Source organism: Panthera tigris, chromosome B2 (assembly GCF_018350195.1).
Source record: "Panthera tigris isolate Pti1 chromosome B2, P.tigris_Pti1_mat1.1, whole genome shotgun sequence".
Lineage (NCBI taxonomy): Eukaryota > Metazoa > Chordata > Mammalia > Carnivora > Felidae > Panthera > Panthera tigris.
In genome coordinates this window covers 79,929,689-79,945,141 of record NC_056664.1, presented here as the reverse complement: position 1 = coordinate 79,945,141, position 15,453 = coordinate 79,929,689, and the positions used below count along the sequence as shown (strand labels likewise).

Here is a 15,453-nt window from a genome sequence, read left to right as displayed (position 1 = left end):
GAGCATGAGCGGGGGAGGGGCAGAGAGAGAGGGAGACACAGAGTGTGAAGCAGGCTCCAGGCTCTAGGCTCTGAAATGTTAGCACAGAGCCCAATGCAGGACTCAAACTCACAAGTCGTGAGATCATGACCTGAGCTGAAGTCGGACGCTTAACCCACAGAGCCACCGGGGTACCCCTGTATGAGCTTTTCTAAAAGGGGAGGGGGAAAAATGGGCCCAGTTTAATGGAACTAGAAGATATACAGCAAATATCATCATTATACGTGGTAATTAGGAACATAAGCTGTGGGTTGATTGAAGGTTGAGATTGTGGCCTCACTTAGTACCCATTGATGTACTTGACTGTGGTACCATTTCATAACGTGTACTGACTGCCCTGTACTTACTATATAGAATTGACGTGTGGGTAACTTGAACCCCCGTTTCTCCTAGGCCTTTGTGGTACAGTGCTTCTGGATTGTGTTTGAGAATCATTAAAATGATGGATTAGTTACATCTGGTTTCCCATCCGCTTTGCACTTTATGTTCTTATTAAATGCATGTGAACACAGAGCACACCCCTACTTTTTCTTCTTTTCATTTTGCCAAGGCACTATATTTTATTTACACTCCCACCTTATTTCAAAAATTATATAATGCAGTTTATGAAGTTTCTTGTGCTAGAGTAACTTAAAAACAAGCCATAAAAAAAAAGAGCTGTGTGTAAATGAATCAATACATGATGTAAAATGAATTATAGACAATGATGTAGAATGAGATTTTGATTTTCAGTTTTAAGAATTGTAGCTCATTAATTCATGTGCCCTAAATTTCCTCTGTAGAGGAAATATACCTAATGTGTTAGGGATATACCAAATATATTTAGATAGGATACAGTCATTCAGTAGATAAATATAGAAGACCTCTCTTGGGGCCACATCATGGGGGTAAGAAAGTCAAATATAATGGGTTCTTGTATTTTGAAAACAATTGAATATAATGCTAATAGAGATGTTAGCCAAATACTTAAGGGGAGCAAGAAAATCGTTAAAGAAGAATGACTGTTATCCTCTTGAAAATCAGAGAAAGTTTTGTATTGTGGCAGATTGTGGAGGAAGAGGGAAGAGAAAAAGAATGAAGAGAAGAGAAATAGGATGGCAATGAAGATCTAGGAAAAAGAGAGAGAGAGAGAGAGAGAGACAGACTGGAAAGGAGGATCCCAGTCAAGCTCCCTAGAATCCTAGTGCTTGCCCTTCATTTACTGGTACATATCTCTTTCTGAGCCCAAGGTGTTTGGGGCTTCCATGAGGTTCTTTAGTAGTCTTAAACATTTCTTTTTTTTTTTTAATTTTTTAAATGTTTATTTATTTTTTTTGACAGAGAGAGAGAGAAAATGAATGAGCGGGGGAGGGGCAGAGAGAGAGGGAGGCATAGAATCCAAAGCAGGTTCCAGGCTCTGAGCTGTCAACACAGAGCCTGATTGCGGGGCTAGAACCCATGAACCGTGAGATCATGACCTGAGCCGAAGTCGGACGCTTAACCAACTGAGCCACCCAGGTGCCCCTTAAACATTTCTTTTTTTTATCTTGCTTATATTATTTGTTCATTACTGGGTTCCCCCTTCCCCTGCCCAGCTTTATTGAGATTCAATTGAGATATTTTTATTGACATATAATATTGTATAAATTGAAGGTAGAAAACATAGTGATTTGATACATGTATATATTGTGAAATATGCCACAGTAAGGTCAGTTAACACATCTTTCACTTCACATAATTACCATTTTGTTGTTGTTTGTTCATTGTTTTTGATTCTAGAATCCTTGAACACGTTTTACTTTTTGGCAAATTTTTTGTCAGGACTTTGTGAGTGCAATCCTGGTGTATTGATTCTTTCTCTATTCTAACATATTAGGTTTCCAAGTTCTTTGTTTTGTTTTGTTATTCCCCCAAAGATTTTACTTTTTGGGGCACCTGGGTGGCTCAGTCAGTTAAGCATCTGACTCTTGGTTTCAGCTCAGGTCGTGATCTCATAGTTTGTGAGTTCAGGCCCCACATCGGGCTCCACACTAACAGCTCAAAATCTAGAGTCATGTGGGGGCGCCTGGGTGGCTCAGTCGGTTGAGCATCCGACTTCGGCTCAGGTCATGATCTCGCGGTCCGTGAGTTTGAGCCCTGCATTGGGTCTGTGCTGACAGATCAGAGCCTGGAGCCTGTTTCGGTTTCTGTGTCTCCCTCTCTCTCTGACCCTCCCCCATTCATGCTCTGTCTCTCTCTATCTCAAAAATAAATAAATGTTAAAAAAATTTAATTAAAAAAAAATCTAGAGTCATGTGTTCTTCCAACTGAGCCATTTAAGCACCCTTCAATCTTTATACTGTAACATCTTAAGGCACTGTTAGTCTTATTTCAAATCTTTAGAGAAGTAAACTAAATAGCTCTGTCAGAGCCAGGACTGCACTGCAGGTCTTACTTCTGGATGCTGGAAAGACTGATGAGTTGCCCGAGTGGCTCATCCAAGATTAGATGTTTAACTGGGTGATATTCCTTGCTGTATTTTAGGCCTTATGACTATCTTACTCCAGGAAAGAGAACTTCTCAATCTTTGGATATTCTCTAAGGCAAAACTGATCATGTTATTCTCTGGCTAAAGATGCTTTATTGTTGTTTAGATCAGAATTTTAGAGCACTCCCTGAAAGTGATGGGTCTTTGGAGAAAAGGCTGTAGTTAAGTAAGTTTGGGAGAGAATATTGACCAGTTCCCCTTTGTATTTTTATGGTGGACCACAATTCTCTTCCTTGCACTGGCCGCACAGATGTAGGCCATTGCCAGTGCACTCGGCTTATTTCCCCCGGTCTTCCTCAAGGAAGGAAGGTCAACCCTGAGTCAGGTTGACCACTTGGTTGCTGCTTCTCTGTTACTGCCGGCTGGTTTCACATGTGCTGCCAACATCATCTGCCTCTCTCCCCCAAAGAATGATTGTACTTATTCTGACAGTATCCTTGTGGAGAAAAAAAAAAAGTCCTGTTTTTGTTTTTAATTTCAAAGGTGATACATTTAAATAATAACAATACAGAATTGCAAAAAGTGGAAGTCCTGGAATTGCACCCTGAAATCCTACTTTTTAGAGATAACTGTTATTAACAATGTGATATGTTACCTCTTAAATCTCTTTTCTTTTTCTCACTCTGCCAAGTTTCTCTCTTTTTCTTTTTATTTATTTTGAGAGAGGTAGTGTATATGCATGTGAGTAGAGGAGGGGCAGAGAGAGAGAATCCCAAGCAGACTCTGCACTGTCCACACAGAGCCCGATGCACAAGGCTCAATCTCACAAACCCACAAACTGTGAGATCATGACCTGAGCTGAAATCAAAAGTTGGTCGCTCAACAGATTGGTTCACCCAGGCGCTCCAGCCAGGTCTCTTCTGAGCCACAGCTGAATCTTCTAAGTCCCATTTGTCCAGTCGTCTTCAGAATATTGTGAGTGTTAACTTACCAAGCCTCTGTTTCTGTTTGCCCGGATTGCTTGTGGAAGTCTAAGCCTTCCCCACCCATCTCCTGAGTTCTCATTCTCTCTCCCTCTCATAACAGTTTTATGTTTGGGGATTTATTGAGCCAGCGATGTGGGGTATGTTTCCCTGGTGCTTCAGTGCAAGTTGCTCTGGAAAGCAGATTCGAATGGCCCCTGCAGCTGCTCTGTCGCATTCCCAGTGGGCTCCTGAAGATTCTGTTACTGACCACTAGTTCACTAAGTTATTGTAAAAGGTTGCAACTCTGGAACAGGCTGATGGAAGAGATTGCTTCCTAATACTAGATTTCACAGTGATTTTTTTTGGATGAAACCAAAAGCACAAGCAACTAAAACAAAAATAGACGAATGGGATATCAAACTAAAAAGCTTCAGCACAGCCAAGGAAACAAGAATGAAGAGACAACGTACAGATTAGGAGAAAATATTTCCAAGTCACCTATCCATTAGGGGATTAATATCCAGAATGTATAAAGAACTTCCTTCCATCTTTTTGTCCATCTTTTCCAGTTTTACTGCCTTCCTTTTGTGTTCCACAGAAATCTGTTCTCATCTTCAGATGCAACCAAAGCATCTCTTCTTGACTCCCCCCCCACCCCCCCGCCCCAGCCCTGTTGGTTTAGCTGAATCTTTTTTTCTTTGTGCCTCTTGTTTCTGTAAGCGACTGTCTTCCTTGGTAGATAGCAAGCTCCTCAAGGAAAGTATCTCCTTGGTTTTGTACTCCTGGAACTTAACAGCATCTGGCTTCTAGTGAGAGGTCAATAAATGTTTATTGAAAACTAGTGCATTTTCAGTGGAAAACACTTGCAATAAGTACCTATGGTTTTGTATTCTCTTAGACATCTCATGCCATTGTCCTGGTTCCTAAATTTGAACAGGATACAGTCTTAGGATTGGGTAGCTTCACTATTTGTCTCTTTATTCTCAGACCCTTGGAAATTCCTGTTGTATTCTGCTGGCCTGTCTCAAAGTGGAAAAGCATACTTTGAAATCCTCACCAACAAATGAAAAAAATTTCTTTTTCTGAAGGTTTGCCCTGAGGTATTTCAAGGACACTTCTCCAGTCTTCCAAAGACTCTTCCTAGAGAGTTCAGATGCTAATCCAGTCCGCTATGGGCGCAGGCGGATGAAGCTCCGGGACCTAATGGAAGCAGCTTACAAGTTTCTGCAGAACGAGCAGTCTGTGTTCCGGGAGCTCTGGGACTGGAGTGTGTGTGTCCCTCTCCTCAGAAGCCATGACACCTTGGTCCGCTGGTGTGTAGCTCCTGGAATTTTCTGGTGCTTCAAGTGTGGGGGTGGTATAAGGAGTGTAGAGTTCTGTGATGAGGCAGGAAAGGAAGCTATGTAAAATGTGTTGTTTTTGTTCTGGTGCCTTTTGGGTTCCTTGTCCCTTTGCTTAATCATGCATCTCCTCAGTGGCAAATGAGATGATACTTAATGGAGTTCTACCTTTTTCAAGTTCTATCAGGTGAATTCATCATACTTGATTTGTATTTTCTACTCTCAAATGTATTGAAATGTATTAATTCTATAAGATTTCCTTTTTTTCTTTTTAAAGTTTTTCTTTTTTTAAGTTTTTAGTAATCTCTACACCCAACATGGGGCTCGAACTTAGAACCCTGAAATCAAGAGTTGCATGCTCTACCCACTAAGCCAGCCAGGCGCTCCTAAGATTCCCTTTTCTAATGTTTAGTTGGCGAGAAAATTTTCTTTTTTCTTGAGAATCAATTGCTTTTCCTAAGTTTATGTATACTTTGGTTTTCTCCAGGTACACAGCCAATTGTCTTGCTTTGGTCACCTGTATGAATGAAGAGCACAAGTTATCATTCCTTAAGAAGATTTTTAATAGTGAGGAACTGATCCATTTCAGGTTAAGGTAAGAAGGAGGATTCCTGGAGATCTTGATGTAGCTTTACTGTGCATTAAAGTAACTAATGAGATACTCATTTTCCTCAGGTTATTAGAAGAGGCCCAGCTGCAGGACTTGGAGAAGGCCTTGGTTTTGGCTAATCCAGAAGCCTCCCTTTGGCGTAAGGAGAAAGAGCTGCAGTACTTACAGGGCCATCTTGTTTCAGCTGATCTCTCTGCCAGGGTGACTGCTGTCTGTGGCGTGGTGCTGCCTGGGCAGCCACCAGCCCCTGGAGAGCAGGTATATTGGCATTAGTGGGATGTGTGTCCTCTTCTCCCCTCTTAAACATTGAGTGTGCTTTTTTCCTTGGCTGGACTGTGTGTTATAGGTGTGAGCCGAGTTGAGTTTTCCAAATTGCTGTTCCATGTACAGAACTATTCAGAACAGATTAAGGAAAATTTACCCAGGGTCCTCTTCTCTGATAGTTTCTTTGTCTCTGTTTGATGTTAAATTAGAAAGTCTAATGATGTCGATGTGATGCTTTTAACGTTAGCAAAGCACTTCCATATACTCTCTTATTTACTTGCTACAGTAACTCTGTGAGGTTGGGTAGCGCATGTTGTGATACCATATTTATGTAAAACAAAGGTAGAATGACTGGCCCGGAGACCCATGGTCTGCCCTTTGTAGAGACGGTGCCAGGCCCAGGTATAACTCCCAGCAACCTCTTTTTTTCAGAATATTCTTTTTGCTTGTTAGGTAGGAGACTAGTAACTGTAGTGAGCTTTCCCCCTGTCATATGAAATGAGCTTCTTTCCAACAATATGGCTCCAGACCCACACTTTGGAAAAGCTTATAGATCAAAATCTAGCTCTGTAATCTGAAGCTATTCGCAGCCAGTTTTTAGTTAGTTGTCACTTTGTGTGATGGTCAGGTTCACCCAGTTTTCTTTTTGGAAGAAGACCTGGGTCATTCCTTGAACCATTGGTTTATCCATTAGGTAGTACAGTTTAAAAAAAAAAAAGCATAATATGCATTTTAAAAATGCACATCTTAAATGTACAGCTCAATGATTATTCATAAACTGAATATATCTACGTACCTAGCACTAGGACACCAGCGCTTCCACAGGCCCTTGTGTTTCCCTCTAGTCACTAAGATCCCCCAAACCCTAACCATTTTTCTAATATAGATAAGGTTTGGAGCATTAGAATTTTAACATAGGGAAAGATTCTAGTTGTGGTAGGTTTGATGTTGAGTACCAGTGGCTAGGCACTGGGGCAGAAGTACAGAATGGTGCTATGGCCCAGCCTCCCTGCTAAGTTGCTGAGAGTAACAGCTCTGCAGAGAGCTCAGGAACTTCGGCCCTGAATCTCATTTTGTCTTCACATATCTATAGGAGACTAGCCATGTTTGAGAAGTTACTATTCCTTAAAAGTTCTTAAAATTCCACTTTTCCAAGAGATCTTTTTTCCTATATTATATTAGGTACATTATTATTTGAAATTCTTTTTAATGCAGTAAAGTACAACATTTACCATCTTAAACTTTTTTTTAATAAGTAAACTCTATCCCCACCCTGAGGCTTGAACTCACAACCCTGAGATCGAGAGTCATATGCTCTACTGTCTGAGCCAGCCAGGCGCCCCAACCATCTTAAACATTTTTAAGTATGCACTTCAGTGGTAAATATATTCACATTGTTGTGTGAATAAACTCCAGAACTTTTTCATCTTGCAAAGCTGAAACTCTATCCATTAAACATATTGGGAGCAGTTATTATTTTTCACATTTTCACATTTTGTTATGGAAAATATCAAACATATTCCAAAGTAGAAAAAGTAGTGTGATGAATCCCCATGTACCCATCACTTGGCTTCAGTAATTATAAATTTATGGTTAATTATCTTTCATTTATACTACTGCATACTCTCCCCACACCATCTTATTTTGAAGCAACTTTCAGATGTCACATCATTTCGTGCCTAAATATTTCAATATGTATAAAGGAAAAGAACTTTAAAAAAGCCATTATTCTTTATTACACCTGAAAAAAATGTAACAATTTTATAATACAAAACATCGTTTTAGTGTTCATACTTCCCTGATTTGATTTCCCTGATTTGTAAATAGTTGTGTGCATTCTTTTTTTTTTTTTTTTTTTAAGTAGGCTCCATGCCCAACATGCAGCTTGAGACCAAGACACATACTGTTACTGACTGAGCCCGCCATGCACCCCTATTGTTTACATTCTTTTTTTTTTTTAATTTTTTTTTTTAACATTTATTTATTTTTTGAGACAGAGAGAGACAGAGCATGAACGGGGGAGGGTCAGAGAGAGGGAGACACAGAATCTGAAACAGGCTCCAGGCTCTGAGCTGTCAGCACAGAGCCCGACGCGGGGCTCGAACTCACGGACCACGAGATCATGACCTGAGCTGAAATGGGCCGCTTAACCGACTGAGCCACCCAGGCGCCCCTATTGTTTACATTCTTGATCTTAGATAACAAAATCTTAGAATGTGGCGAGAGGAAGGAAAACAAATAAAAATCTCTTCATGAGATTAGGTTTGCCCCCATCCCTCATGTGTCAACTTTTTTGACTTCTTAAACTTTGGGAGACTTTCCTTAAATTTGTTAGCAAATTTGTGCCAGGAGGAAAAAGATCCTATTTTGGATAACCTACCTACAGTTACTATAGTTCTGATACTAGTAATTTAGAGGTTTATGTAAAGGTCAGTGGAAGCATTGTTGTAGAAACTAATGTGTACCCTTTGGAGGAAAGACTGTTGACATGCCTTTTATTTTTCACTTGCCTCCTTAGGCTAGTAACAGAAGTTCTTCTCGTGAACAGGAGCTGGCCTTTAGGTCTTATGTGCTGGTTGATTCAATCTGCAAAAATCTTCAGACGCTGGCTATGGCAGTGGCTTCTCAGAATGCTGTGTTGTTGGAAGGACCGATAGGATGTGGCAAAACTTCCTTAGTTGAATACTTAGGTGCAATGACGGGTAGAAGGAAGCCCCCTCAGCTTCTTAAAGTCCAGCTTGGAGATCAGACCGACAGTAAGGTAATTAAGAAATGGCAGGTTTTGGTGGATTAGCATGCTTATAAATGTTTGCATTAAAGTATTGTTTTTGCTAAGGGATGTGAGAATAGTCCTTGGTCTTCTTCATAACTGATGGGACCAAGCTGTAAAAACCTCAAGTGCCTGCTTATTTCTGTATAGAAGTTTAACCATTAATCAAAGGTTATAGCAATTGGTATCTCAGATGTGTGGTGTCAGTAATTACTTTAACCTCTTCCTGTAGATGCTGTTGGGAATGTATCGCTGCACAGATGTCCCAGGAGAGTTTGTGTGGCAACCTGGTACCCTGACACAGGCAGCCACAAAGGGACACTGGATCCTTCTGGAGGATATTGACTATGCCCCTTTAGATGTGGTATGTCATCTCACTAATTATTTGCTGATTCTACCTTTGAAGAGCATTTGGTTAATAGTGATTCTGCGAGGTGTTTGATTTGAGATGGTATGTTTTGCAAGAAGCTCATTCATGGTTGCCTACCTAACCTGGTTTGAGGTAGGATTACTTGGCTTGTCTCTTTTTTGATAGAAAATTGATAAAATTCCACTGGTGCTGTTTCATTCAGTAGAGTAGTCCCCCCTTATCTGCCGTTCAGTTACCTGTGGTTACCCACGGTCCTGAAGCAAGTGATTCTCCTCCTGTGTCTTCAGAAGGTTAGTAGTAGCCTGACGCTATGTCACAGTGCCTCGGTCATTCACCTCACTGTTACCTAGGCATTTTATCATCTTTCATCTCCACAAGAAGGGTAAGTACAGTACAATAAGATACTTTGAGAAAGAGAGACTCCATTCACATATATTTTTTATAGTATATTGTTAGAATTACTCTATTTTACTGTTAGTTATTGTTGTTAATCTCTTACCTTGCCAGTTTATGTTAAACTTTATCATAGGTATGTTTCTGTAAGAAAAAGTATACTGTAAATAGGGATCTGTATTATCCACAATTTCAAACATCCACCAGGGGTGTTGAAACATACACTGTGTGGATAGGGGAAACTACTATAATCGGATATGTGACCAATTTCACTGTAGTTTTTTCCTCCTTTAGTTAAATTATGTGACTAGTTTCATAACCTTTCCAAGAATAGGCCTTGTGGGAAACATCTTACCAATGTTACAGATACACTGAGAACTTTGAGACCCTACTTCCTAGCTATGGCATCCATAGAGCAGTGGGCTGAGGACAGATGAAGAAGAGATGATGTAACAAGAGTATCTTGTTTTGGTTTCATTAAGGAAAATCTACTGGACGTATATTTTTATTTTTTAAAGATTACTTTTCTATGTGTATCAAAATAGCTATGCAGGCAGTCCATGTTTCCTCTATATTTTGTAAAGTATGACAAAAAAATGTATTGCAGAATGAAAAATTCTTCCTTGGGCACATTTTCCTGAGATTGGTTTTAATTTTTTTTTTTTTTTTTTTTTTTAATCATGAACCCTAAAGTACCTTTTGGATAGGAGAATAACGTGAGAGTGTGTGTGTGTTTGTATGTGTAGGTTTAGGAAAATATGAAGGGGAAGGAGTAGCTATAAATACATGTGTATTGCGATGATTTTACAGTCTGATGAAGTAAAGATGTAATGGAATTACTGGCCCAGGTAGGGCCTCATAATATGGTTACCATGTTCTAGGGTCTCTGTCTCTCTCTCTCCCTTTTGTTTTGTTTTGTTTTGTTTTGTTTTGTTTTTTGTTTTGTTTCTTGAGTCTCATTGACATACCATGTTCTAAGGTCTTAATGCTCAGTTTTATAGGACCGGAAACTTAGTTTTCTTAATAAGCTCAGAGCTAAGGCTGACTCCTACAAATGAGACTTAATAATACAACTGAAATATAAACCACATGGCCAAATATTTGCTGAGGGTTTTCACTTTCTTTTCTGTTTTCTTCTTCATTTTTTTTTTCCTCCTCTCCACACCAAAACTAAGGCTTTTCATTTTCTAGTGCTGTCTTCCCTGGCATGTTTTTTAGATACCAGGGTACCTGGGAAGTCATTAGGATTATGGATTGTGGAATTAGAGCCAAAGAAGATAGATGAACATAAGAGATAGTCCATCCAGGCCATGATGGAGCCTAGGGATCCATCCCTGTCCTATAGTTAATTATATTCCTTGATGACCAGGTCCTGATTCAAGACCAAACTGACAGTTTCTATCTTGGTCTCCCTTTGCCAATATTTGATAAACATCATAAAATTCTACATTGAGTCCCATTTTGTATAGACTGGACTCTTTGGACTTCTTACTTTGGTTTTTCTTTTTAAACTTCCTGTATAAACTCATGTTCCCTAGATCCATATGTCTCGTCCACCTTTTTGTCGGAAATATCTACTTGAATGTCCCTTAGCTGGTGGAAGTTCAAGATGTCCAAAATGGAGCTTGTCTGCTTGTTCTCAGAACAACCTTTTCTGCCACAGTTAGCAAGCCAGAAGTTTGATGTATCCTAGTCAGCACAGGAGACCCCTAGTCATTTATCTCTAAGTTTTGTAGTTTTCCACTACTTCATATGCACATTCTGCCCTAACAACAGAATCCTTTTATGACATACTCTTAGGAACAAAGACTTTTATCCATTTGAATATTTTTACATGGAGTTTAGTTTGTGCCATTTCTCTCCCACCAAACCTGGCTAATTCTTGGTCAGATTTAAGACTGAGTGAATATCATTACCTCTGGGATGGCTTCACTGCCCTGCTTCTACACCATTCCATTCTGATTCATAGCCACCCTCTATCTTCAGCTCTGGGGTCATGCTGTATGGTGGTTTGCATGGCTATTCCATCAGATGCTCGGCTGTAAAGCCTCAGTCATGCCTGGATTTTTAGTGTCTGGCTTGTTTCTAGTCCATAGTAGGCACTTAGTGAATGTTGAATGAATAAATCATTCTGTCAGAGTATAGGTGGCTCAGACATTCCTACCTGCCTTTTGGACCCAGTTCATGCTATGAGAATTAAGGTTTCCTTTACAGATGTGCTCATCATTTGGAGAGAAGGGTTTATTGTTGTTGTTGTTGCTTTAATAGCTTTATCAGTGGGGTTTTGTGATTTAGGTTTCTGTGCTGATCCCTCTCTTGGAGAACGGAGAGCTCTTGATTCCCGGCCGAGGTGACTGTCTGAAAGTGGCTCCTGGATTTCAGTTCTTTGCAACTAGGAGGTATGTCCTATTAACCTTTCTGTTTCCACTGTGGAGGCTTTTCCTCATACATTCCCACACTAGAGTCCAAAATCCCTGGAATAGAGTTTCCTGGGCCCACCTTAAGCAAGTGATGATAGATCCAATTTTCATTCCTTACTTATTTTTAAAAATACCTGATTCTATATCAGCACTCTCTATTTTGTTCTGTTGTTCATTTGTCTTTACACCATTTGTCTTTGATTACTGGAGGTTTTTTTTTTGTTTGTTGGTTTGTTTTTAATTTTTAGAGAAAGAGAGTGCTCTAGTGGGGGAGAGGGTCAGAGAGAGAGAGTGGCAGAGAAAATCTTAAGCAGGCTGCAAACTCAGCACAGAGCATGACGTGGGGCTTGATCCCACAAGCTGTGATCCTGACCTGAGCTGAAATCAAGAGTTGGATGCTTAATCAACTAAGCCACCCAGGTGCCCCTGTAGCTTTTTAAAATTTAAGTAGGCTCCGTGCCCAACATGGGGCTTGAACTCACAACCTGCAGATCAAGAATTGCATATTGTACTGACTGAGCCAGCTAGGTGCCCCTTTATTCCTATTTTAAATAGAGATAATTAAATCAGAAAATGAGAGGGGTTTTTTTCCCCCCACTTAAAAATATCCAGTTTTTTAAAACTACACCTTGTTTCATGTTTTCAGAAATAATCACCAGTGGAACTGTTGTCAGACAGCCCTAGGTTTGAGTCCTGACACTACATTTTGTACTTGTGTGTATCTTGCTTGTCTGATAATGATGGGGCTAATAATACCTACTTTATGACTTGGTGTAGGTGGTAAAGATTAAATGAAATAACTTATGTTAAAGACTTTTCACATAATAAGTGCCCAACTAATGGCTAGCCACGATGATGGTGATGATGATGACCTGTAAATTTTAACCAGTGAAAAAATTGAACATAAGCATCAACAAAGGAATAAAACCTAAACGAATTTAGTATATGTTCTTGTCTATCTTTTATAACAACATGGATGTAGTGGTTTATTTCCTACTGCTAGTCTGTGTCTTTACAGCTTTCCCACGGTCTTAAACTGCCCAAGAATGACACTAATGTCACATTGTATTTTAGTGGTGGTTAAATTAGTGTTTGCCTCAGTGAACATTTACAGACGGAGGGTGGAGTTAACCTAAAGGTTTTCAAGGAGCACTTTGCTAGGCCTTGCTTTTTTTTTCCTAAATAACTGGTTTCATTCATAGAAACAGTGAAGTTCTTTCCTGCTATGTTCATGTCTCAGAAAGTCCTGGGACATCATAGAAAGGTGTCAGACAGACTTGAATTCAGTTGTTGGCTCTTCCATTTACAGTCATAGTTGAGTGATCAAAGGACCTTGCCGCCTCTTCTTAAAAAAAATTGTTTTTAATGTTTATTTTTGAGAGAGAGACAGAGCCAGGGAAGGACAGAGAGCGAGAGAGAGAGAGAGAGAGAGAGGGAGAGAGAGAGAGACAGAATCCAAAACAGTCTCCAGGCTCTGAGCCATCAGCACAGAGCCTGATGCAAGGCTTGAACTCATGAACTGTGAGATCATGACCTGAGCCGAAGTTGGACACTCAACCGACTGAGCTACCCAGGTGCCCCATCCTCCTTTATGCGTTAGAAGAAAAGTAGGGTACCATCTCCTTAGGAAGTTGTGAGGATTATGTGAAATGGCCTGGGTGTAGGCTTGTGGCTTGGCCAGAGTCTGTGTTTAATGAATATTCCTTCTTGAAAGTTTTAATAATTTTGGTATAGTAGCTTTTGGTAATAAGCAGTGAACTTTATTTTTTTTTAATGTTTATTCATTTTTGAGAGACAGAGCGCAAGTGGGGGAGGGACAGAGAGAGAGGGAGACACAGAAGCTGAAGCAGGTGCCAGGTTCTGAGCTGTCAGCACAGAGCCCACTGCAGGGCTCCAACCCCTGAACTGTGAGATCATGACCTGAGCCAAAGTCAGATGCTTAACCAACTGAGCCACCCAGGTGCCCCAGCAGTGAACTTACTTTTAATGCTAGCGGCCTTGGATTATGTTTTCTCTTTCCTAAAGTTATGTCTTAAGGAAGAGAAATGTGTATTAAAATACCTGATGGGGCACCTGGGCGGCTCAGTCAGTTAAGTGACTGACTTCCGCTTAGGTCATGCATGATCTTACGGTTTGTGAGTTGGAGCCCAGCGTTGTGCACTGTGCTGACAGCTCGGAGCCTGGAGCCTGCTCTGGATTCTGTGGCTTCCTCTCTCTCTGCCCCTCCTCACTTGTAGTCTATCTCTCTCAAAATAAATAAACACTAAAAAATTTTTTTTAATTAAAAAAATATCAAAACACCTGATAAAATCATTTGCAGTGATTAGAAAATGACTTGATTAACATTGAGCTACCACCTCACAGCAGTCAGTGTCTAAAATTAACAACTCAGGAAACAACATGCTGGCGGTGATGTGGAGAAACGGGAACCCTCTTACACTGGTTTTGGGAATGCAAACTGGTGCAGCTGCTTTGGAAAACAGTGTGGAGTTTCCTCAAAAAATTAAAAATAGAATTACCCTACAACCCAGCAATAGCACTTTGGATTTATCCAAAGGATAGAGGAGTGCTGATTCACAGGGGCACATGTACCCCAATGTTTATAGCAGTGCCATCAACAATAGGCAAATTCTGGAAAGAGCCCAAATGTCCATCAACTGATGAATGAATAAAGAAGTTGCGGTTTGTATATACAATGGAATACTACTTGGCAATGACAAGAATGAATTCCTGCCATTTGCAACAACGTGGCTGGAACTGGAGAGTATTATGCTAAATGAAATAAGTCAGTCAGAGAAACACAGATACATGTTTTCACTCATGTGGAATTTGAGAATTCAACAGAAGACTATGGGGGAAGGGAAGGGGAAAAGATAGTTTCAAACAGAGAGGGAGGGAGGCAAACCATAAGAGACTCTTAAATACAGAGAACAAACAGGGTGGATGGGGAGGTGGCAGGAGGGAAGGGAAAAAAGGGTGATGGGCATTGAGGAGGGCACTTGTTGGGATGAGCACTGGGTGTTGTATATAAGTGATGAATCATGGGAATCTACTCCCGAAACCAAGAGTACACCGTGTGTACTGTATGTTAGCTGACTTGACAATATATCATATTTAGAAGAAAAAAATAAAATATATAGATTAAGAAAATAACTTGGTTAAAGCTCTATTGTACCCCCTTAGGAGAAGAGTCAGACTTGGGTCAGTTGGCAGCCTTTCATTTGTCTTCTGCCCTATGAGCCCAACATACTAGTATCTGGCACCAGAAGGGGTTGTGAGTATTATTCATATATGAGATATTGTCTAGCAAGGGCAACTAGAGGCATAATTAAAGATTAAAATTGGGGGCCGCCTGGGTGGCTCAGTCGGTTGGGCGTCCGACTTCGGCTCAGGTCATGATCTCACGGTCCGTGAGTTCGAGCCCCGCGTCGGGCTCTGTGCTGACTGCTCAGAGCCTGGAGCCTGTTTCAGATTCTGTGTCTCCCTCTCTCTCTGACCCTCCCCCATTCATGCTCTCTCTCTCTCTGTCTCAAAAATAAATAAAAGTTTAAAAAAAAAAAAAGATTAAAATTGGGAATTTTGTGTAATTTTTTTTTTTTATTTTGAAATACAGACTCTTGAGCTGTGGAGGAAATTGGTATCGACCTCTAAATAGTCATGCTGCTCTGCTAGACAAATATTGGACCAAAATTCACATGGATAACATGGATAAGAAAGAACTGAATGAGGTATGTAGTTATTAGTGAGAAAGTACAGATGCTTTTCGTCTTTAGTTTTTATTGTTAAAAGTTCCAGATATACATGTAAATAGAGGAAATGGTGTAATGAATCACCAA

The 15,453-nt window shown here is 40.3% G+C and overlaps 1 protein-coding gene across 1 annotated transcript in view; it reads left to right on the top strand.

Annotated features, from left to right (window-relative positions):
* Positions 1-15,453, top strand: part of MDN1 (midasin AAA ATPase 1) — a 173,180-nt gene that overhangs the window by 9,957 nt on the left and 147,770 nt on the right. Inside the window, exons 3-9 of the mRNA XM_042986808.1 lie at positions 4,539-4,763; positions 5,278-5,385; positions 5,466-5,658; positions 8,183-8,425; positions 8,667-8,798; positions 11,493-11,596; positions 15,231-15,345. Coding sequence (XP_042842742.1) covers positions 4,539-4,763; positions 5,278-5,385; positions 5,466-5,658; positions 8,183-8,425; positions 8,667-8,798; positions 11,493-11,596; positions 15,231-15,345 — 1,120 coding nt within the window. The remainder of the gene's footprint in view (positions 1-4,538; positions 4,764-5,277; positions 5,386-5,465; positions 5,659-8,182; positions 8,426-8,666; positions 8,799-11,492; positions 11,597-15,230; positions 15,346-15,453) is intronic.